The following is a 23,723-nucleotide window of genomic DNA, read 5'->3' as shown; positions in this document are numbered from 1 at the left end:
TCTTGTTCAACTATTTCTGCATTTTAATGCTGAAATGCGGTGATGAAGATTTCTAAGGCAACTCTTCCAATATAATTTTAAAATATAGGCTTAATAATGCACTCAGAAGTTGGCTTTCTTAAGTCAGTTTCCCAGTTTTTCATGGGCTGATTTTTGGCCAGTGTCTATGATTTGGATTGAGTTGGGTTTTTTTGTGATTTTTATTTCTTTTCCCCTTTCAGAAAATATATGGAAGAACTAGAAAATTTATAAGAGGGAGAAGGGTGACTAGAGATATCAGATTGCTTCCATATGAAGAGACGTTCAGGCTACAATTTTTTGGCTCAGTAAGCAGACAAAAGGAGGGAATGCATCTGGGTGCTTAGGAAATAAAGAGATTAAAAGATGAAATGGGAGGAATAATTCATTTTTTCTCATAATGGAAACCTAGATGGTACTTAATAAAATGAACTGGTAGGCAGCTTACAACCTATAAGAGGAAGTACATTTTCAGAGACTGCCTGCTTATGTTTTGAAATTCATTGACACACAATGTGTGGAAGAGAGAAGTTTGAATGGACTCGAAGACCTTAGGAAAATGAATGCCTGATGGATCCACTGAGGAAATAGTCTTTATATTGCATTAAGGAGATACTTCTCGTACTTTGAATTTCATGAGAGGGAATACTGATTTTTTCTTTAAATGTATAAATGGCTGGATAACAATCACCATAGCAACAGAAAGAATATCAGGTTAAGGCAGTAAGAAAGGGACTTAATGAATGTATCGTGTGCGGTTTTTTCCTCCTCAGATATGTTTGTGGTAATTCTTTGCCATATTTCTGCAGCCATATTTCTCTGAGGGCATTGCCCATTTTAGCCCTAATTCTGTGTACAAATGCTCTGCTGTTCATTGTTAAAAACCTACCTGCCCTGCAGTAACCAAGGGCTATTTAGAGTGTAGAAATAAATTTTGCAATGTTTTAAGGTAGGGTGACCTTCAGATGAGGTCTGACCGCTGGGTCATTCCCAGAGAGCTGCTGCCTTTTCCTCAGCACAGGTTAAACTGCTTATCTGTGGCCCTCCATGGGCCCAAAGCGTTTCTCTCCCTCCACTGAGAAGTTTGGACCACACATAAATCATGTCTTGTTTTCTAATTTGATCAGCTTTGACCTTTCTAGAAGCTTTTCTCAAGACTTGGAAAACAACAACGCATCAGGTGCAATATTAAATAAGCTCTGTAGTAATTGCATAAGCCTACTAAATTATTGAATCCTCCTAAACAAATGATGTAAGGCACTCTAATAAAGCTTCCTGGAGATCAGTGTTTATTTTTAAAGCTGCAGTAAGGAATCTGAAAGGAGGACCTTTATGCATCACACATAGTACAAGCTGTATTTCTTACCTGCTTTTATTCCTTACCTTTGACTACTTTGCTGAAATTACCCCATCCTTCCTAGTCATGGAGTTCTGCTGGTACGTGGCAGTTTGTGGAGCTGGGAGAAAGTATTTATTACTGTAATCTTTCTTATATACCCTGTGTGCACTGTCTGTCACTGTGCAAAATTGCTCAGAAGTTCTCATTGTCCAGTATTTTTTTTAAAGCTAAAAATTCTCCTGAATGTTAATTTAAAGCAAGGAGAAACGAAGCAGGGCAATAGGCTGTAAGCAAAAGGTTTGTAAATAGTAACAAGGAAAAGTATTTTTCATGTTTACCACAGTTTCTGTATGAAGACTATGCAAAGATCAGCTAAGTGTATTGTTATGTTCCGTGTGAATACTTAGCAACTGGTACATAGTTTATATAAACTACAATATCTGTGGATCTGGCGTTTGTATATTCTCTGCTAATTGGCTTTGTGAGCAAGCTGATTTTATTTGCCTTACACAACCTGTTCTATGTATGTAACAAAGCCCAAGGGATAAATACATTTTTGAAAGCTGCCTCAATATAGCTTGTTGTTAATTAAAACCATTAAATGCCTATCATTACAGAGAAAAAAATATAATGTTTTCCTTAATACTGTCTACATTTCTTCTCTTTCTTGGAAAGGCAATTATCCATTACCAAACCCCAAGTTATGTTTTTTGGTTTTTTGTTTTGTTTTTTTTTTTTTTACTCAGTGGCTTTTGTTGTAGAGGAAAAAACTATCTGCAAATCATTTAAGCCATTTTGTGTCACCTTCTGTGAAAAGCGAGGATAAAGTTGAAGTCATATGGTAAAGATCAAAATAAGGGAAAGTTCAGTCAAAATGGAACTTTCAAATTTATTGCGAGAATTTTCAGTGTTCCATCCATGTGGATGTAAATTGCAGTGTTGATAACTAGAGCTGGTCAAAATTCACTTAAAATCTTTAGCAGGGAAATGTTGGCACTTAGAATTTTTACTGATGTCAAGAGAAAGTGCTGACCTGTCTTAACAGCAATTCTGATAAAATATTATTGGTGTTTTTAAACTGTCATTCTTAAGTATCAACATTTCATGTAAGACTTTGACCTCTTTGTGTTAAAGTTTTCAATTTAATCTGCACCTTTTGAACTTAAATGCAAAGTGGCTATCTTTTTCTCCAAAACACCATCCTTGTTATATCAAGGCATCAAAATATCATGAGGTAATTAGACAATTTAACTTATTAACTTATTTTTTAAATAAGTTTTTGTGAAAAATTACTGAGTGTTGTGGAGCTTTTCATAGGTGTCTGGAGTTTGAGAGTAGAGCAGTTTTCAATACAGAATGGAGAACTGGCTTGACAGGTGATACCAGAGTGTGGGCTGAACTTTGCTTTCATTCTGAGATGAATCAGTGCCTTTAGCCAGAATGAGAAGGTGAAAATCACAGCTGGTGAAATCACACAGTGGTCTGTGCCTCAGGGGCCAGCTAGGAAAAGTTACGTTGTTAGAACTGCAGAAATATGGATGGGATTCTTGACTGTGAGACATCAAAACCATCCCACTCAGATAATATCCAAGAAACCCAGTAAGGAATTGCAAAAAAAAGAGCAGTTTTGATATGGTCCATTGTAGCATGCCAGTTAATTCCTACATGCAGAGCTCTCGCATAGAAGGACTGGAAAGAGCAGATCCTGACAGCTGCACAAGCCTCTCTTGCTCTCCCTCCCCAGTAAAATTCTTAGAACAGCACAGCAGGGAGTTATTTGGTTACTACACTTCATAGAGCACGACGACAAGAACCTATAGGAAATCAACATAAATTTGTACTTGTTACATCCAACTTTTCGATGATGAGGTTTTTTTGTTTGCAAACAGTCTGCTGAGGTCACTATGGCATAAATAACAAGGATAGTTCTGCTCTCAAAAGCTAGTAATTTGCTACCAAAAAGCATTTGGAAGCTTTGAAAACAATCTGTTCTCTGCGTGAAATGGATTTGTTTCCACTTTACCTACACATAATGAGTAGTGGTAAAGGGAATTGGTTCAGTTATGTCCACAAGCAGCTATTCCTGAGCTACCTGATAATTGGCCATAGCATTCAGAGTGTCCTTGGAGTCCAGGACATGTTGGATTTCACTGGACAATGATTTTGTCTTTTAAACTGCAGGAAAAATAAAAGGGGCTTGTTTGCCTTTCAGGTAGGTAACCCAGTGGCAATGTTTTTTTAGGCAGTTACTGGTGACAGATGTTGAGGACTTTATACCTCAGTTGGTCTGACTTTTGTGATTACTTATCAGTTTTAATTTTATGCTTAGAGATCTGGTTGTTCATATCAAAGGGTAATTTACAATGTCCCTGGGAAGTGCCTGATTCAGCAGTATCTTGGGTGCTCACAGTTAATTTATTTGACCCTTAAAAGAGTTGTAGTGTTGCACACACATCTTTTCCTGTGGCAATGCTGCCATCTGATTCAACAACAGCATTTCTACACTATGGCACATTGTGTTTTAGAGCCTTGAAAAGTGGCAAAACTGCAGGAGGACAGGGGTGGAAAGTTTCTTGCTTGCCTGCTTTTCAAGAGAGAAGCTTGTGAAAGTCTAGTAGAAAATATCTCCCAATTTTTTTTCAACACCTTCTTCACCACATTTTGATTTTATGTCATGGAAATGAAATAAAAGAATTTTGGGATGGAGTAATGCTTCCCCGCACTTCATAAAGAAGCCATCAGAGGATAAGATTCTTGTTCATATTGTTTTCATCGCTCTCATGATTGTTTCATTTAGTACTACATCTTTCTCAGTGCCTGTGCTGCTGCACTAATAACATCAGCATGTTGCAGTCACTGCTCCTTCAAAGACTAGTATTAATTGAAGCAATTTATTCTAGCAGAGCTGAAGATGGCTTATTTATACTTTTATATAATGAATTACAGAATACATTTATCTTGTCCTGTCCTCTCAGCTCCTTTTTTTTGCCAAGTGTGTGTTTGCTGCCCCACACAAGCATTGCCCAGGCTCAGCACAGTAGAACACAGGTGTTTTTCTGTGTTGCATAAGAGGTCAGAGATGTTCACCAGCTATCACAGTGTGGAAAGAGGAGCAACCCTGAACTGATATCCCTGCTGCTTCATTGCCTTCTAGCAAAATAATGTCTCGTTCTGCCACATAATGGAGCAGTATCATATTTCAGCAAAAAAAAGATAATTCTTACAATTTATGTCATTCAACATAACATTAAATGTGATGTATATGCTACATAAAGTATATGGTGCTGATCTACTCCCAAGGGGTATAAAAAGTCTGACACTGTGTCAATAAAACCTATAGGGTTAAAGAAAACTATTGCTTCAATTCTGCATCAAACTCCTCAGTCAAAATTCTGAAGAAAGCAATACTAATACCTTGGCTCCCCTAATATTAGTAGTATAGGGCATAATGTGTCTAATATTCATTTATGTTGTAGAGCTCTATTATATGTAAAGTAGTTGGCTTTTAATAGTATGGTCATTACATTTAATTGGATTGCTCTTTGGCTAATGAAAAACGTAAGGGAAAACATTTCTTCTCACGTCAAAATATTTGATATTCTCTGCAATGAAGGACCATAAAAATAGTGGAGCAAGGTACTGCTGGGTTATGATAGGTAGGGTCGAAATTGCTAGCTGCAGTGAATGGCAGAATTTGAAAAGCGAGACCTGAATAAATACACAGGCTTCTAGAGAATAAGAATATTAATGCTGAAATACCTCTACCAAAGCCACTTCTGGTAGTCCTCTGTCCTAAACTATCCCCACACTTTTGGGTTAACTAATGTAGTTTTTCCCCTCTAGGCTTTCTGTATTTATTATGTAGGAATTATTGTAAATGACATGGAGAGAGAGACTCCATATCCATATCCTATCTAGTTACTCTCTAGATAATGGCAGTTAAGTATTGTCATTGAGCTTACAATGCAAAAATATTCTTCTGATACTAATTTGCACTTTGTTTCAATGCAATGTAATTTTTTAGTGTGTTGCTTTGTTTTTGAGCTGTTTGAATTGACCTGAAATTTTTATTCCAATTTGTATTCATTTTCCGCTTGTTACTATCCAGCTTCTTGACACAGTAAATTTTAGTTGGCACAACTGGAGATTTATTTTCTTAAATTCTGAATCAGAGTTTCATGGGACTATCTGCGCGGTGGTGACGCCGTTAGTGCAGCTTTTCTCTGTTAATTGTGAGCCTGTTCCCTCACAGTTTGGAAGGGTGTTGTGCTGCTTCGAGGGCAGACTTCATGTGGCATCTCAGTCCTAGACATCTGCCATTTGTCTCGCTGGCTGCTCAGGTGAGCACTGGTGTATATCTGTTTCCTCAGATATGTCAGTTCAGGTCAATTGCTCTTTCCTACTCAAATCCCTCCTTCAGTGTTCTTGAACTTTCTCTGTTTTCTATTCTAGGTCTGTGCTCAATTAACTTTATATAAGTGTGGCTCTCGGGACTCAGTGGTGTTAACGTAGGCTTGCGAAGTTAACTGTTGTAGGATGGAACCTCAAATTGCTCCTGTGCACTTTTGACAGAATTTCTCCCTGACAGAGTTATAGGAATGGCTTTGTTTCAGCAGTAGGGAGTGATTTTTTCTTTTGGAGATGAAAGTAGCTGAGGTTTTTAAGTATTCTGGAATTATTATTGTATTTTTCTTCGAAAAATCTACACCAGTACCTTTTAACTTTGTGAGTAATATGCCCCTATATCAGCCTTAAGGATGGCAATCAATCCACTCACCTGGGAAATGGCAAACTAAGGAGATCACAGGTTAAACCTTGCCCTCTGAGACTTTAATGAAATTGTTCACATGGGATAAAACCATCCTAATCACCTTTGGCTGGGATCCAGCCTTATGTGAAATGGTTGTTTGGATCTGGTATCTCTGGTGAATTCAAAAACCGGAGGAGGGCTCTTTGATTTCCTTTATCTATGTGCTTTCTCATGTCCTGGACGTGCCAAGCCTTTCCCATGAAAAATTATTTCACTTAGAAATACTGAAAAAATCCCTGCCCTTCTGTCTGTTCCTCATTTAACAGTCTGCCCTGAGAATTCATCTAGAAACAATTTTATTTCCTGTGAAAGGGTCTCTGTAGATTGCGAGAAGTTTGCAGCAGTAGCTCTGTAGCCTTATATCTAGTTTTGTTTCAAATTTCCCCATTTCTTAGTTATCATTATCTTAAATATGCACAGTTGCATCTTTCTTCCTTTTCATATGAACTGAATCCTCCATCAGAGTAGCAGCTGTCCTGTTCTCCCTTGATATTCTTCCAGCATGCCTGACTCTTGTTCAGACAGGTGCTAACCACAGTGTTAAGACTCTTATTCTTCTCCCATGTGCTGTGGCTGCTCTGTTCAGACCGTGCCATGAGATGTGGAGTCCAGAACCACCCTGGTACTTGTGCAGCAGTATTGTTACACAAGCTCATCGTCATTGGCATCTCATTATCACCCTGCAAAACTTGTTCATTAATTTCTGTGTTTGTTTCATCAGTTGAAGTACGTCTGTTTCCCATTTTTCTGTTCCACAAGTGCTCACTTCTACTTATACAAGACGCAAATTATTGCTTCATGTTGGAGTTCTTACCACTCCTGTTTATTTTTCTCTTGTACTAGTTTAATGTATTTTCAGCACTCCTCAGTTTTGAGATATCTTTGCATTTTAGACATTTTAATATTAGTAATTTCCTATTTCCTGTTCCAAAACAGTAAAAAAGCTATTAAGTCAAGAAGATCTTAATATTGACTTGCTCTGACCTATTCAGAACATTTCTTCTCATCTTGACACATCACTCTTCATTGTTCTGTAGAAGCTAATCTGGAAATCATGTGGTATGGTCTTTTTTCAGGAAACAAATTGTCCTAGGTGAGAGTTCATAAGACCTTCAAAATTGAGATACAAGCATATTGTCCTCTTCATTTCAGCTACCTATTAATTCTGCGGTGCTATTGAAAAAGCAGTCAAGTTTTTCCAGAACGACTTGGTAATTTTTATGTCTTACTGCCCCATGCTCATCTTCCTGTGTTTCTCTGCGGAAATGTTTTTATCATCAATACAGCACCATAAATTTGCAAAAAAAAAAAAAAAAAAAAAGCACTGAAATTGGTATAAATGGAATTCTTGTTCCTGACGTCTTGCATTCTTAAAGACCCACTAAAGCATCAACAGCCACCTGTATGTCCTTTGCTGTCCTGGACACAATACTAGGGTCCCCTAATAGAAGCAGCAGTGTCAGAGCAACCCCAGGGGAGGCAGCCATTCCCTCTGCATTCTTTTTCTAACTTTATGCAGCTTTCCATGGTCTCCCTGCCATACTCTGACCTTTTATCAAGTAGATGCAATCCTTATGGTGCCCCTTAATGGCAAACTGAGACTCTTGAGCATTGAGCAGGATGGCATAAAATTTTCACCCATAGACTGGAGGTTTGTGTACTGTTTGAGACTTGGTTCTCAGTCCTCTGCTTCATAGTTTTAATGTGTTTTGGAGTTCTCTGCAGCTGTGGGTGCACAGGTATTCAGTCACATGGTAAATATTTGGAAGCAAGGTATGTTTTTAATAAAAACAAATGCAAAATATCAGACTAGAATGTCTGGATGTAGATGCCTTGCTGGTATTTCACTGCAAACAGGGTTGAGTTATGCTGGACCACAGAATGTGTCTTAAATTAGTTCATCTGGTGATCTTATGTAGTATCTTATCCCTATATTGACTATAAGCTTATTTTAGAGTAAAAATGCTTGAATATTCATAATTATGTAGCTCTGATGGAAATAAATTGTATAAGTGTTTGGATTTGCTTGCAGTTAAGAGATTTGATACCTTTGCATTTTCTCAGTCTTGTTTTGTATTATTGTAGATTACAAAAATACAAAAGAGTTTTTAACTACTACTACTGATACTACTAATTCAAACTGAGAGTCCTCCTACTACCTTGTTGTGAATGGCAGAAAATTCTGTAGGTCACTGTTATGCTTAATTTGAAGAGGAATTTTGGACTTAAATGTTTTAAGTGGACTTAAATTTGTTTTAGGATTTAAATGAAATTCCTTTTATTCCTTAGAACTGTAACAGAAGTGTCCAATATACTCAGTTTATATAATGGCCCCCTCCCTTATTTCATATTTGTCTCCTGTAAACATTACTTTTCTTGTTTATGTTTTGTTTTATTATCTGGTTCACTTAAAATCTGCTTTTAGCTGTATTGCAAGGCTTGCAAAGGGAATGATGCGCCAATGTGTAAATTACACATACATGGTACAAGGACATAATACTTGACATAAACTCTGTTGACTTCAAGGTTAAGAAACAAGTTGTCATTGAAATGAAATCTGAGTCTAATCTAAAAGCGTTTTTAGACTGTGAGTGGCATAGAATAATTTATTTAACTCCATGGGCAGAACAGCTTTTTTATTCACAGAAAATGTGCTCTGGTTGATATGAGTGTCTCTGCCTCACAGTGTGAGAACTGCCTGCCTTGCACTCTTTACTTTCCTGTCTCTTAGAAGTTTTTCAGATTACAAGTGAGGGGTTCCCAAGTTTACTTTCTTTGGATAGTGCAGCCTTAGCTCCAAGGAAGTTGCCCAAAGTTTTTGGGTTTTGGTAAAATAGAAGATATATACTCTGGATAGATTATAACCATTTCAAACATTAATATGCATCTGCTGAGAATTAGCTTTTTTATTTCTTATGTGAATCATGTTTTTCGTAAAAAGTACATCACATTTAGGATGGTGTCAAAAATAATAGTGCAATGCATTATTTGTACAGTAACTACTGCATCATAAACTCAAATAGTGTCGATAATCACATTCAATACTGTGATAGAAACATTGAACACTTTACTTGCTAATGTCTGTTTTCAACTGAATTTACTAGTAGTTTGGGATAATTTACGTCTCCATTTGGTTGGGCCTGTGACAGACATTTGTTTTGCTCGTGTTTTTAGTGTCTTTGTTTCATCCTGTCTTGCTTGTGGAGGGTAAAAACAATGTTAAAATTGTTATTTTCTCTCTCCAAACCTTTCCTTGCAGTTCTAGTTGAAAATGCAGTAAATATTGACTAAAATTGGAAGCATGTTTTGAGTCAGAATTTTCCAACAAATTACTTTTTTGTCTGAATTCCACATTTGTTTCCTCTGGGTAGTCATTACTGGATAGTTTAGCTTCTGCTGTATGGCCAGAAGTAGAGGATTCCCAGCAACAGGACTGGTTCAGAAAGAAAAGCTAGGGAGCTTGAAGTTGAAAAATCTTTCATAAAGTAGCTGATTTCAAAACTTGAATTCACATAACCAGGTAACTTGAGAATCAAAAAATCCCACCCAGACTGACATTAAATGCATGGTCCAGAGATCATTAATTTTTTCTAAAAACACATCCTGCAAGTGCTGATTCTGCAAGCAGTTGTTTCTCATAATCAGATCTAAAAGCCCTTTATCTCCTATCAGCTGATGGCTGTGCTTTAACCTTTGGCTCCGGACTTCTGCTAGGAAATTTGTACAAAATTTTACAAAGAATGAAACTCTAATGGCCTTAACAGCAGTACTCATGGTACGTAACCCTGCTGGAAATTAGTTTCTGAGACACTGATCTTGACAGGTCAGCTGTCACAAATTGACATACATAACTGTAAATACATCATTCCTATAAACAAAAGTCTGCCTGTAAGAAGTGCAAGATAAAATTGCACAGCTCTTAACAAATGAAGTGTACCAAAGCACAAGGATATACAGGGGAAATCCTGTCTGGCAATGGTTTTCTTTATGTTCCATTTATGATTTTTATCTCTATAGTTTGCTTTTAGGAGGCTGAAAAGTTTGTACTCTGGAGTACTATTCTGAAGCAGAATGTGCTCCTTCTCTTTGCACTTACCCCTGCTACATAGAAGAATCTTTGTCTGCTCCTTTTGAAATAAATAAATAAACAAATAAATTCATGGATTTACACTGTCTTCTTTCTGGAAATTTTTGGAACTCTCGAGGTAGTGCAGAATATGAAACAGAGAGTACTTGAGAAGACTAAAGCACTTACATGAAATCAGATTTTGACAAATGCATGTGTAGAAGAAAAAAGTGATGTGTCAGTCCACCAGTGATGAAGTAATAACTTGAATGTGCTACATTTTCCATTTTTAATTACTATTTAATCATCACCTGTAGATTTTGCAAGCCATTTTGGCAAAAAATTTTGATCATATGCCTAAGACAAGAGAAGAAGGTTTAAACAGTAAGCTTTCTTTACATGTTTGAGACACAATAGATGCTATGTACACCTACACTGATCTTTGAAGTTTGTTGAACCATGTTGATTTATGTCAATGGAAAGATCTGTCTGTTTGGTTTGGCAGTAGCAAGGGCTGAGAAACATCTGGAAATATTTTAGAGCAAGCATCTAAATTCAAATTCAAAAGATACCATGGCTACAGGTATTTATCTGCCTGTGTTGCTGCAGACACTTGACGTGAAGATGCTCCTCTGTCACTCCAAAGTGCCATCACAGGAGGAGAGTGTTCAATCTGAGATATTTTAGGTTTCACAGGAGTGTCATTAGAAAGCTGGAAATTATTCATACATTCTTGCTTCTTCATCCTCCAGGTCATCTGGATAAAAGGAGGTGTACCTTAAGTCTTTCTCTCCTGCGTCTCAGCATTCAAGATTTAGTGACTGTGGAATAATTTTCATCAGTTGTGATAGTTGCTGAATATTAACTGAATGTCTTGTTCTTTTCTAGTTCCCTGTTTATCAGTTGAATGCAACAAAACAGAAATAAAACTATACAGATCTCTTCCATCACATTTTATTTGTTGATTTGATTTGTGAGGCTTTAGGATAAAACTGAAGTCATAGAAATAAATCATGTAAGACATCTAGCCATAGGCATTTTCAGCGAAGTAAGTTCTTTCCAAGAAGATTTTGACTTGTTACATGAAAATTAGCTTCTGGCAGGAGGAATCCGTATTTCAAAGATCTTGGACTGTGCTTAATTTCTACAGGGCATGCCTTCAGCTAACAACACTGCTTCCAAATATGTGAGCATAGTATTGGTGTTTAAGCATACAGCTGAAAAAAAAAGAGAAGAAAACAGTTTCTACTTGATACTATTTATGTCTATTCTGAACAAAATGTCATTGTGGATTCTGTTTGAAGGCAAAGGAGTGTCTCACTGCTGCTGTTGCTGCTCAAGAGCATTAGTTTGAATAATCCAAAGGTCACTTAAGACTGACTTTTCTATTGAACCTGTTCTATTGAATTGGACTATATTTCTCTTCAGAAAATGCAGTAAAATTAATTTTTAAAGTGATACATTTAGTTGAAAAATAAAATATTTAGATGAAATGTTCCGGGGAGATATCCTCAAAACATGCATGTGATACATCTGGTAGATATGAGATACTTGTTCATCAGGAGTGTGGGAGCTCAAGAGGCTGTACTTGTTTTAGAGATCAGGTAGAAGTAGGGCAAGAACAGAGAAAACAAGACTTAAGATAGGAGTGGAAGAAAATGAAAGTTGAGGTATTTTGACACCATAGAACCTGTGTCAAGAATTTATGACTGTAGGTGAGCTAAAACACTGTGGGGAAAAAAAGGTTGTTCTTTAATAAACAGGGTATTTGAAAATAGGGTTCTGAGCAGAGAGGGAAAACTGGGATAGTGCAACCACAGGTAATCCTGAAGACTCTCAGGCAATATAAACATACTGAGGAGAAATGTAATGTCAGTGTGAACTAAGTGAAATGATATGATAAATACTATAGAGAACAGGGCATTTATATTGCACACATCAGTGAACATGCATTCAGGCAAGCTACTTGTTTATGTCTGTCATATCACACAGAATCACACTAATTCTGATTCTACATTAACAAAAATCCACACACCTCTCCACCATCTCTCCATCAGTCTGGATTTGGTCAAGCTGCTGTGAGCATTTTGTAAGTGCTGAAGGATTCCTGCCTGGCAGTGCTTCAGACTGTTGGTATTCTCTGTTCCAGCTGGCGACGTGGGACTCTGAGAAAGGACTGAACGGCAGCCTCCAAGAACGACGGCTGGGCAACGACTTACAAGGAGTGACACTCAAAGTGGTGACTGTCTTGGTATGATCCTTTCTCAGTTCAGGAAACAAAATGGTCAAAATAAAAAGGATCTGACTGAATATTTGGGCGCTTCCCGCAGTGTTTCCCCCTGTCATTTTCAGTTCTGTATTTTCGGATCAATTACATAACCAAGGAAGATAGATGATGGCCCTTTATTATTTTATGTGAAGCTGTGCACTGTCAGTGATACAGAACATTTGTTTGTTTGCTAATGCTGTTTTTCTGCATTGTAATTCCTACCAGGCATAGAAGCAGCACAGGGCCTGAGTGCACAGGGGTGCATTCCAAATACCATCCTCCAGCTTGGATAGGCAGTTTTCAGTATTTCACGGATTTTAAGATCAGATGGGCCAATTATGATAATCTAATCTTGGCTCTTGTACACTGCAGGCTGTAAAATTTAATCAAGTGTTTCCTGAATCAAGCTTATAAATTCCCATTGAGATAAACTATATCTTTTAGAAAGGTGTCATCTTTCCAAAAAGATCATTATGCTTTTGGGACTACTGTCTGTTAAACTCTGCAGTGGTGAAGAGCTCCTGTCAGCCAAGTGCTGCATTAGGGGCAAATTAGGGCTTGAATTCATTCTTGGCTAAGATATTATAGTCTGCAGATCACAGAATATGATGGTTTTTTATTTTATTATTATTTTCAATTTTCTTTTTTGGAATCATGGTACAAATAGGCAGTACCTAAAAGTACGTATGTACATGAAGGCACACCCTCCGACTCCCAGTTTTCTTTCCTCAATTTTTGCTGTAGCTGGTGTGAGAGGTGAGCAGATCCCTTCTGTGACAGTACTAGGCTACAAAAGCAGCCAGCTGCAGTGGCCATGCCACCAACATCCTTGGGACTCCTCTGCAGGAGAGCAGGACACCCATCCCCAACAGAAAACATACCATAAAATGCTGCATTTCCTTGGTCCCAAAGCAGACTTGTTAAATTAAAATACTCCAGAAACCAGTACCCGTGAAGGCTGTTCTTCAAATTTTAAAAATTTTAAATGTTCACAAAATTGCAGTGGTTTTAGGCTGTGTTTTAGTATGTGTCCTGAATAAAAGATGAGGCCTTGTTTATAAAAGATGGTTTTCTAAATCTGGGGTTGAACTATCTTCTGGAGTCTCTACTTCATCTGAAGAACTGTGGAAAAACCAAGGCTATGGATAGGACTCAAGTGCAGAGGCAGTGGTGTCTGGTTGGGAAACTTTACAGTGTCCCACATAACCTACAATTTTTGTCTCAGAAGGTTACAGGTGTCTCAAAATCTATGCCAAGTTGTCCAGAATTAACTCAGGAAACACCCTTTTGCTCAGAGAAGCAAACTAAAAGTCTCATTTCAAGTGTCAGTTAAGATACTGTTTTGTTCTCTAGGAAGAACCTTTTGTGATGGTGGCAGAGAACATCCTTGGACAGCCAAAACGATATAAAGGATTTTCCATTGATGTCCTGGATGCACTGGCCAAGAATCTGGGCTTCAAGTACGAGATCTATCAAGCTCCTGATGGCAAGTATGGACACCAGCTCCAAAACAGCTCCTGGAATGGCATGATTGGAGAACTCATTAACAAGGTACGCAGAGAAGAAGCTGCATTTTTTAAAAAATTGCAGGAGAATTAATTAGCATGAAGACACAAGTGCAGAATGCTTCTGAGCTATGGATGGTTTGAGTGTGATATAAACTGCAATTTAAAACTCTGTACAGGATAGGAACTAGAGTGTCTTTTATTTGCTCCCAGCTGCTCTCAACATAAATTATATGGGTGTAAATCTATGTGTTTACATTGCTCTATGAAGAGGGGTCATGTTTATGTGTGTGAGGGAATGACTATAGAAAATAGAGGAAAAATAAGGTATTCCCCTTAAAATATTAACTACTCATGTTTTTTGGGGTTTTTTGTCATTTTATTTTTGAAGGTTGTTTGTAGATGGGGCTTTATTTCTGTCATTCTGTGACAATGTGTTTAATAAAGACCAGTGAGTCATGACAATGAATTTGACTCTCGAACAGGAAAAGTAGCCCCAGGATTAGAATAGAAAATAGTAGAAAAGTAGCCCCAGAATTTAAACTGTTCTCAAGATTATTCACTCGTTTAAAACTGAGAAGAGCAAATTTCTTAATTACAGTATTGCAAATCCAGCAGTAAGTTAATTGTAGTAGTTGTGGAGTTTGTAGGTTAGAATCTGGCAGAGAATGAAATGAGTGTATTGTGTTCCTGTTCTTGCAACCTGACATGGAACAAGCGTTAATCAAGTTGAAGAATCAAAGGAATTTATATTCCATGTTGCTGCTTTTTGTAGAAAAGGTTACTCTTAAGCAGTGGAGGTTATTACTGAAAGGAAAGCTTCCTTATTATCTTGTAAATAGGTGGCTCAGTATCCTTAAGGAGATGTTTAAGAAGAAATAGAAGCAATTAAAGCAATAGCAAATGTGTGTGATAATGGGATGTTTTTGGTTGGTGCTAGGGAGCATAAAGAATTTTTAACTTATTTTGCATTGACATAAACTGTTTGAATTTCATGGATTTAAAAATCAGGTAAGAACTCCTGTTAAATTTCTTTGGAAATTGCTTTCTTTGAAGCAATGAAATATCTATTATGGTATTTTTTAAATGGTATTTCTGCTACCATTTGTTCCACAGACTCCAAAGGCTTTCAAAGCAAACCTCCCTCATCTAATATTTGCTTTACATTCCCAACACAATTAGAGATAGGAAGCCAAATGTATATTCTGTTTTTGTTTTGTTTTTTTTTTTCCAAGAGAACTCTTTATTGAGACAGAAAATATTGAAAATCTAAATTAACCTCTTCAAAAGCTTTGGGAATCTTATTTATTAACTCCTATCTTACCCTTCATCAAGTGTGCATACTCTTTCAGGATCATCTACATACAAAACCTACTTGTTTTAAATATTGAAGTCAAAGCTGTTTCAGGAACAAAGTTGCCTTTGTGCATTCTTCCTGTTACAAGGTTTTTCCATCAATTTATTCATTTTAAAAACAAATAAAATCTTCTCCCCAGTTGTCCTATGAAATCTCTTCATGAATATGGAAAGTTGGCAATTCTGCAGGGAGAAAAACAAACATCAGCTCTCCCGCCCTGCTATCAAATGCAGAAGCTAAGTAAATGGTGTTTCTTTCTTTATTACTTGGAGTGCACTGGGTTAATATGGTTTGGAGTTTTAGACCTCCATTGGAAAACAGGTGAGGGATAAAGGTTAAATGCTCTCCTCTTCTACCAGGGAGGAGTTAGGGCCGTGCTTTCTGTTCAAGAGTACCTTGACAGGTTAGGTTTCCGTACTACTCTTCTTTAGACCAGTGTAATTAACTAATGTTTCAAAGGTGAACGTGATTCCGGTTTCCTTTTTAGAGAATTTATATAAATGCATCTAAGTGCTTTAAGTTATAGAAGGAAAGGCGTGGAGTCACTTGGTTGTTAAGCTTGTCCTTAGGGCTCAGGCTGGCCGAACTCCTGGTGGCAGGGAGCCATGCGATGTTTGTGTGTCTGCGTTTGTCGTGCAGAGAGCAGACCTGGCCATCTCGGCCATCACCATAACACCCGAGCGGGAGAGCGTGGTGGACTTCAGCAAGCGCTACATGGACTATTCCGTGGGCATCCTAATCAGAAAGCCCGAGGAGAAAATCAACATCTTCTCTCTCTTCGCTCCTTTCGACTTGGCGGTGTGGGCGTGCATCGCCGCAGCCATCCCCATCGTCGGGGTGCTGATCTTCGTGCTGAACCGGATCCAGGCGCTGCGGGCGCAGGGCGCGGCCCAGCCCAGCCCCTCGGTGTCCTCCACACTGCACAGTGCCATCTGGGTGGTGTACGGGGCCTTCGTCCAGCAAGGTACTCGCCTCGCCTCGCCTCGCCTGACCTCACCTCACCTCACCTGACCTGACCTCACCTCACCTCACCTCACCTCCCCTCACCTCACCTCACCTCACCTGACCTCACCTCACCTCACCTCACCTCACCTCACCTCACCTGACTTGACCTCACCTCCCCTCACCTCACCTCACCTCACCTCACCTCACCTCACCTCACCTCACCTCACCTGACCTCACCTCACCTCACCTGACCTCACCTCACCTCACCTCACCTCCCCTCACCTCACCTCACCTGACCTCACCTCACCTCACCTCACCTCACCTCCCCTCACCTCACCTCACCTCACCTGACCTCACCTCACCTCACCTCACCTCACCTCCCCTCACCTCACCTCACCTCACCTGACCTCACCTCCCCTCACCTCACCTCACCTCACCTGACCTCACCTCACCTCACCTCACCTCACCTCACCTGACTTGACCTCACCTCCCCTCACCTCACCTCACCTCACCTCACCTCACCTCACCTCACCTCCCCTCACCTCACCTCACCTCACCTGACCTCACCTCACCTCACCTCACCTCACCTCACCTCACCTCACCTGACTTGACCTCACCTCCCCTCACCTCACCTCACCTGACTTGACCTCACCTCACCTCCCCTCACCTCACCTCACCTCACCTCACCTCACCTCACCTGACTTGACCTCACCTCACCTCACCTCACCTCACCTCACCTCACCTCACCTGACTTGACCTCACCTCACCTCCCCTCACCTCACCTCACCTCACCTGACCTCACCTCACCTCACCTCACCTCACCTCACCTCACCTGACTTGACCTCACCTCCCCTCACCTCCCCTCACCTCCCCTCACCTCCCCTCACCTCCCCTCACCTCACCTCACCTCACCTGACTTGACCTCACCTCCCCTCACCTCACCTCACCTCACCTCACCTCACCTCACCTCACCTCACCTGACTTGCCCTCCCCTCCCCTCCCCTCCCCTCCCCTCCCCTCCCCTCCCCTCCCCTCCCCTCCCCTCCCCTCCCCTCCCCTCCCCTCCCCTCCCCTCCCCTCCCCTCCCCTCCCCTCCCCTCCCCTCCCCTCCCCTCCCCTCCCCCCTGCCAGCTCCGGGCAGCTCTGCCTCTGCACCAGCGGACAGAGTAGCTGGTCCTGCCCAGGATGGGCTAACCATGGAAGAGAAGTCCTGTATGGGGAATTGTGGAGGAGATGGATTCCTCTGCAGATACCCCTCTGAGGCCCTCTAGGTATTCTCTTTGAGATAAGAAAAACTACTTACTTAGAATGACTAATGCTAGAAAAATGTTAGACCCTTTCTTATCTTTCTAGAAGATGGTTGGTTAGAATTGATTCTTTGTAATTAGTTATTTTACACAGAGAACTTTTATGTAGTTGGATAGTCTTTCAATCCTGTACCTTATTGGTTTACCTTTGATCTCCCCAACCCCTATAAAAACACCTGTAGTAACCCATGTATTTGGACTGCTGCCTGATCCCCTTCATGGAAGAATAAAGCCTGTGGAAAACGTCAGTGCCACTTTCCTGGTCCTGTTTCTGTTGGCTGAGGAAGGTCTCTGTAAGCAAAGATGAAATCACAAAAGAGCTGACTGCCTACATAGGCAGTGCTTACACACCTTGTGGCTGAAATCTGCCAAGAAGGCAGACAGTCATAGGCAAGTCCTATGTTTTATTAGCCCAGCTGAGCAAAAGTGGGAAAGGTAGGCAAATTTGAGGCTTTATGTCTTTTATTTTTTTTATTCTCAGTAAGTTCAGACAAAGCACTACCAGGCTTTTCGTCTTTGGGAAAATTGTTACACTAGAAATAAACTACAGAGCTGCTTGGTGCAGAGTTGCAACACTTCTCCAGAAGTGTTATATAGAAATAGAAATGTATATATTTTTGAATTCATGTGAGATACTTAATCTCTTGGTTGTTTGAACCGAGTATGTAACTAACTTTACACTCAGGAATCTTTAGGCATATGACTAAGCCTACTGAATTCAGTAGGACTGCTGCCATTAACAAAGTTATTTTTGTAGCTAATTGTTTACAAAATCTGCCCACACAGTTTTTATGCCATATCTATGATGTTAGTTGTATTCTTGGAGGACAGGTTTTATTGAATGCTGGCATGTGGGTAAGGTTGTTAACTTCTTTCTACATTTTTTTCATTGTGATTGCAAGCTTCTAAAGCTTCAGCTGGAAAATCCATCCTGTTGCTATGAAACTTGGTCCCTCATCTCATTAACGTGACAGCCTTGATGGGTTTAAGTGCAGTAAAATATAATCAGCACAAACATATGCTGAAGTAAGTAGAACCAGCTCTATAGTAAGGTTTAGTCTCCAGTGATGCCCAAGCATAACTGTGCTTGAAGAGTGCGGGAAAGAAATCTTCACATGGTTTGAAATCTTGTAAAAGGTAACAAGTAATGACACTAATGTTTCAGTCTTTGAAGATTTAAATACAGCAAAGATAGCACACAAACCATTAGGCAGTTCTGTGGGGTTTTTTCCAATTCTGAAAGGGTAATTGAAAACAGAATATTACTATATTCTGAACACTGTAATGATTTAATTCCTGCATATTATTTTTGCTTCACCATTCAATTTTAGAACATTTTTCATGTTCTTTAGACTTGATCCTCAATAATTCTCAAGGGAAATATTTTGAAAGATGTTTTTCCAGAGCACTGTCTAGGGCAAGAGGTTGACTAGAGAAAATACTTGTGAATTATCAGCCTTAACAGAAGCAGTGCTTTTCCCACAGTTTAAGGCCAGACTAGAGGGGAAGCAGGGAGAGACTCCAACAAAGTTTAACATAGCAGGGCACACAGAAGGTAATTGTTAATGGAAGCTGCTGAGAGACCCTCCATTTCTCTGTTTATTTGCAGGGGGTGAATCCACTGTCAATTCTGTGGCGATGCGCATTGTAATGGGAAGCTGGTGGCTCTTCACCCTTATTGTGTGTTCTTCCTATACAGCAAATTTAGCAGCATTTCTCACAGTATCAAGGATGGATAATCCCATAAGGTAAGAGCCTCTTCTTAACACGAAGCTGGAAACCTGGATTTCACAGGAAGGTATTATCCATTTGAGCACTCATTCTGTCAAGAAGGAGATAACTCTCTAATAAAATACTCTGCTTATTTGCAGTGGCTGTTTTTCTCTCCTCTCCCCCTCTTCACCGTCACTCTAACAGCCCTCAAGCAGTTCTGATGGAGGGGATAATGGCACTTTAATTCTGTGTTTTTCCAGAAGAGAGGTCTTTCACGTCCTGCTGGTTATTTAGTTGCAGTTTGTGCATGTGTGTGTAACTTGGGGTTTTTTTCTGCAAATTATTTAGGCTATTTGTTTTTTCGCACAAAATGCGGACAAAATTTCTACCTTCACACTGGCATGGGGTGCTGAGAGGGCCATTGAACTTTCACACTCATTGCTGACAAGGTTAGAGCCTTGTCAGAGCCTGATATCTCATGTTTGATGTGCTAGTGATGGAGTGGAGCAGTGCAGCACAGGCTCTTCTTCTAGAAAGTGTTGAGCCAAGGATTTCAGGCGTTAGAGAGTGACACAGTTAAGCTGATGCTCTCATTTGGGATTGCATTGGGAAGGTTGGCACTGAATGTTTGTGTTCACTTCTGAAACAGAAGAATTGTCACTGAGGTGAGGCTGGCACTTAAAAAGTGGCTTTTGCCATCTCGGTGGTTTCTGCACAGAAGGATGTAAGTCCATTTCTTCTAAACATGAGTTCAGCACAATTCCCAGTTCTTATCTTGACAATGTGTATTTGCAGATAACGTAATGCTTTGTGTGGATATATCATCATCATCATCATCATCATCCTTATCATCAAACCAGGCCAAAACTGTAGCAGGCTTTGGTTTTAAATACACTTTCTGTTAGTTTGGCCATAATAATTGGGTCTTAACAGAAATAAGTACTCCAAGTAATTTCTGGAAACAACATGCGAAACTACGTAGAATAAAATTATCTATGTGTGATGCCTGGATGTACTGGGAATAAGGTTAAGCTCAGTGAATAAATTGCTCTTGAAAAGCAAGATACAAAGAGCTATCCAGAAAGCTTGACTAAATGATATTCTTAAAAATTTCTGAAGGTTCTATTTCTTTCACTGCAGAAGAAATTTTCCGTTTGGTGTAATCAGCACTTTTCAAAACTCAGCAAAGTTCAGAGGAGGACAAAAGTTGGAGTGTAATTACGTGAGTAATCTCCAAAAAAAGTGGTTTAAGAACAGAACTATAGATTTTTAGAGGAGGCCTTTGAGTCTGAGCTGTTACAACATTTACAAGGGATTTTAAATCCCCTTCTTCTTAAAATGAAAGAACATTGCTAAGAATCTTGAGAAGTTGTTTGGGTAAAGGAGCTGCTCAGAATTGTTTCACATTATAGAACTCAGGCACCCATCTACTGCTAGAGATGGCAGCTAGAGAATAGTAATTAAATGCCTTTCTATACCTAATGGTAGCTTCCACTTCCCAGATTCCTTCATCACATCCCCTAACACAAGATGAGGGTGTAGAAGTAAGAAAATATCAACAGAGTAATTCAGGTGCCAGAACATAAATGCCAAAAGAAATTTAAGTTGCCAGAAGTTTCACTGCCTATATGAAACTGCCTTACTTGGCTGTAAGTGGCTAGTGATCTCTAGTGGGTGTTGTCAGCCACAATGTGGATTGTTCATATTGCCTGAGATGTCAAAATTGCTCCTGGATGCTGTGGCTTAGGCTCCCAAATCATTCCTGACGTGCCTTGGAGAGAGGAGGAGGGGTAAAGAAATAGTTTCTCTGGAAACTCTTCTTGAACCTTTATCCCTCTCTGAGCTATGATTTTCATGTCCCCACTCTTTAGGTGAAACAGCTTATAAAATGATTTGTGGGATTTAGAGGAAGTATTTTTTCCTGAGAAAGTAAATTACTGTCATTCATAAATTAATCCTGGCCTTGTGCCTCTGCTCCCCATTCTAACTGGCTTCACATCACATGATGTGCTGTGGCTGTTTTTGTCTAACTCTGCCACTCAGCTTGCCTGCTTTCTGTCTTTCCCAAACCCAGAAAGGAATACTTATGTGAAATCTATTTTTCCCTCCCAAAGAGCCACAATGAGTGAGAGCTGAATATTTGCTCACCAGCTGAGAACTACCAAATCCATCTTGGTACACTTCCATTGTTAAGAGAAAACAACCCCCATCCTTTCAGTAAATGTCTACTGTTATCTCTCCCTCCATAGAGAAGTCCTCTGGTGTTCAGTGCTGCTGCCTCCAAATTGCCAGCAGGAGAGAAATAAGTATTATGGTGCTGCAGTAGCTGCAGCATAGTTAAGATTTTCATTACAAGACTGATTTTCTTCCCAAACCCTCGCCAAAATGCCTAATAGAAGTTGTTTCAGTATCAAATTTGGCATGTGTGGTCTGTGACTAGTGAAATAGAAGTATGTTTGATTGAATCACTAGCTGTCAATCAACCCAGTGATCACCGCCTCCACAATTTCACTGCAAAACAAGTGTGTCACAGAAATCATAAACAATATTTATTAGAAGGAGCTTGGTGAGACATTCACTGAAGCGAAGTTGAGCTGTTGAAAGGCAGATTTTTAGAATTATCGTGTCAGATGAAAGCCTGATGATAAGGGAATATTTTTTTTAGCTTTTTAAATCTGCCATTGGCAAGTCTCTCAAGGCTATTCCACCCTGCTGGGAATTTCAGAGGCTTCCTCTGGCTCACAGAAAGGTGAAATACCCAGAGTAGGAGGAATGGCAGAAAGCAGTTTTGATCTGCCACCCGTATTTGTTTCCTGACAGATACTTTGTAAATCCTGAACAGGATTTTTTTTGTCCAGGTACCTAGATCCGAAGTAAGAAATGTGCTTAACTTGGAGAGAAAAAGTATTCTTCTCCTTGGATATTCCCAAAACATCAGGGGCTTCATCTCAAGTGTTCCAGCAAGAAGAGGCACTGGCTTTCTGATCTGGCATGACAGCAGCACATGCTTCCTTCCTCCTCATGTGTCCTGCATGCCCATCATTCATCCTGGTGTCACATGGTGGTGGGATGGGTCCAAACTTGGAGCTTGAGACCCACGTGAAAACCTCTATCCCCTCAGGAGATCAAAGCTGACAGGAAGTATGGTGTACCTTCCTTGGCTGCCCTCTGTGTTTCAGCTGCTAACCATTGGTGCTGCTGCTCCCCGTTGATCTTTTAATGCTGCTCCTTAATCCCTTTGTCCAAATTACCTCCTGCACTTCTCATCTTCTGTGTGTCCCACCTCCCAGCCAGGGAACAAAGGCAATGTCGTGGTTATCTCAGGATTTCTGTGTTTGTGGAGGTTCACAGGTGGGGCAGTGACAAATTAAGCAGCAGATTTCCTGGCCCCTTATGAGCAAAGGAGAGAGATATTGTCCAGCTCAGTATGCAAAAGGGAAGGCAACTACCGGTGGCACATACTTTGGAGTTCAGGTTGGGAAGCTGTGATCCATGTTCTAACTTTGTAAATGATCAAGTCTCAATTTTTGTTTTTAATGAGAAATCTAGGTAATGTTTAGAGCCTGTGCTTATCCTCAACAAACTCGTTTAAGCCCAGGTGATTTGCATTTACTATTGTAATATTTGCCTTTTGTACTGTGTGCAGCTGAGGAGTCTTCTAATGGGTCAGCCTGCCAAGTATGGCAGAATTATTGCATGCCAGTTTGTTCTTCCTTTTGTTTTATTGCATTTTCAAACAGCTCTTGGATCTGCTGTCTAACCTTCCATTTGTAATTATGAGTTTAATTAGCAGTGACTTACATTCCAGCTTCATTTCTTGTTAACAAGCAGACTACATGCAGTTCAATAGCTGCACAGATATTCTGAAACTCAGGTTTAGGAGGGCTTGTCTGACAAGAGGTTAAGAATCATGCAAGAAAAATAGAACACAAAAAAGGTATTCTATTTGCAAATTCAAAATAGTTGAAGATTTTATCAAGTTGATCCTTGCCATTTGCACATGCTATGGATGCCTTGAAAGACATCTGTATTATATGCATTCATGGACTGCATACAAAGGCATGATATAGCTGCTTTAAGATCACAGCTGTTGTTTCATGATTTTGGATTTCCTTATTTCTGTTTTAATCCCCCAATTTCTTGTGTTTTGGTGACAGCTGAAGATTTAGAGCAGCTTAGTTGGGGTGATAGACTGACACTTGGAAGACTTGGGTGCAGATTCTTTTTCTACCACAAGCTTTGTTTGATCTTGGCAAACATAGCCTCCTGTCTGTCTTGGTTCTCTTTCTGTATAACACAGTAATAATATTTTCTTATATGGCATATTGTCAGTTTAGCTGTTTTAAAGATGATGGTCATAAATGACCATATTATAGTAGCACTGCAGGCATCAA

At 39.7% G+C, this 23,723-nt stretch overlaps 1 protein-coding gene across 1 annotated transcript in view; it reads left to right on the top strand.

Annotated features, from left to right (window-relative positions):
* GRID1 (glutamate ionotropic receptor delta type subunit 1) overlaps positions 1-23,723 on the top strand; it is a 493,561-nt gene that overhangs the window by 429,159 nt on the left and 40,679 nt on the right. The window contains exons 9-12 of the mRNA XM_062496272.1: positions 12,383-12,484; positions 13,856-14,053; positions 16,004-16,328; positions 19,226-19,364. Coding sequence (XP_062352256.1) covers positions 12,383-12,484; positions 13,856-14,053; positions 16,004-16,328; positions 19,226-19,364 — 764 coding nt within the window. The remainder of the gene's footprint in view (positions 1-12,382; positions 12,485-13,855; positions 14,054-16,003; positions 16,329-19,225; positions 19,365-23,723) is intronic.

The sequence above is a fragment of the Cinclus cinclus genome, chromosome 7 (assembly GCF_963662255.1).
Source record: "Cinclus cinclus chromosome 7, bCinCin1.1, whole genome shotgun sequence".
In the NCBI taxonomy this organism is placed as follows: domain Eukaryota; kingdom Metazoa; phylum Chordata; class Aves; order Passeriformes; family Cinclidae; genus Cinclus; species Cinclus cinclus.
This window is presented reverse-complemented; position numbering and strand designations above follow the sequence as displayed.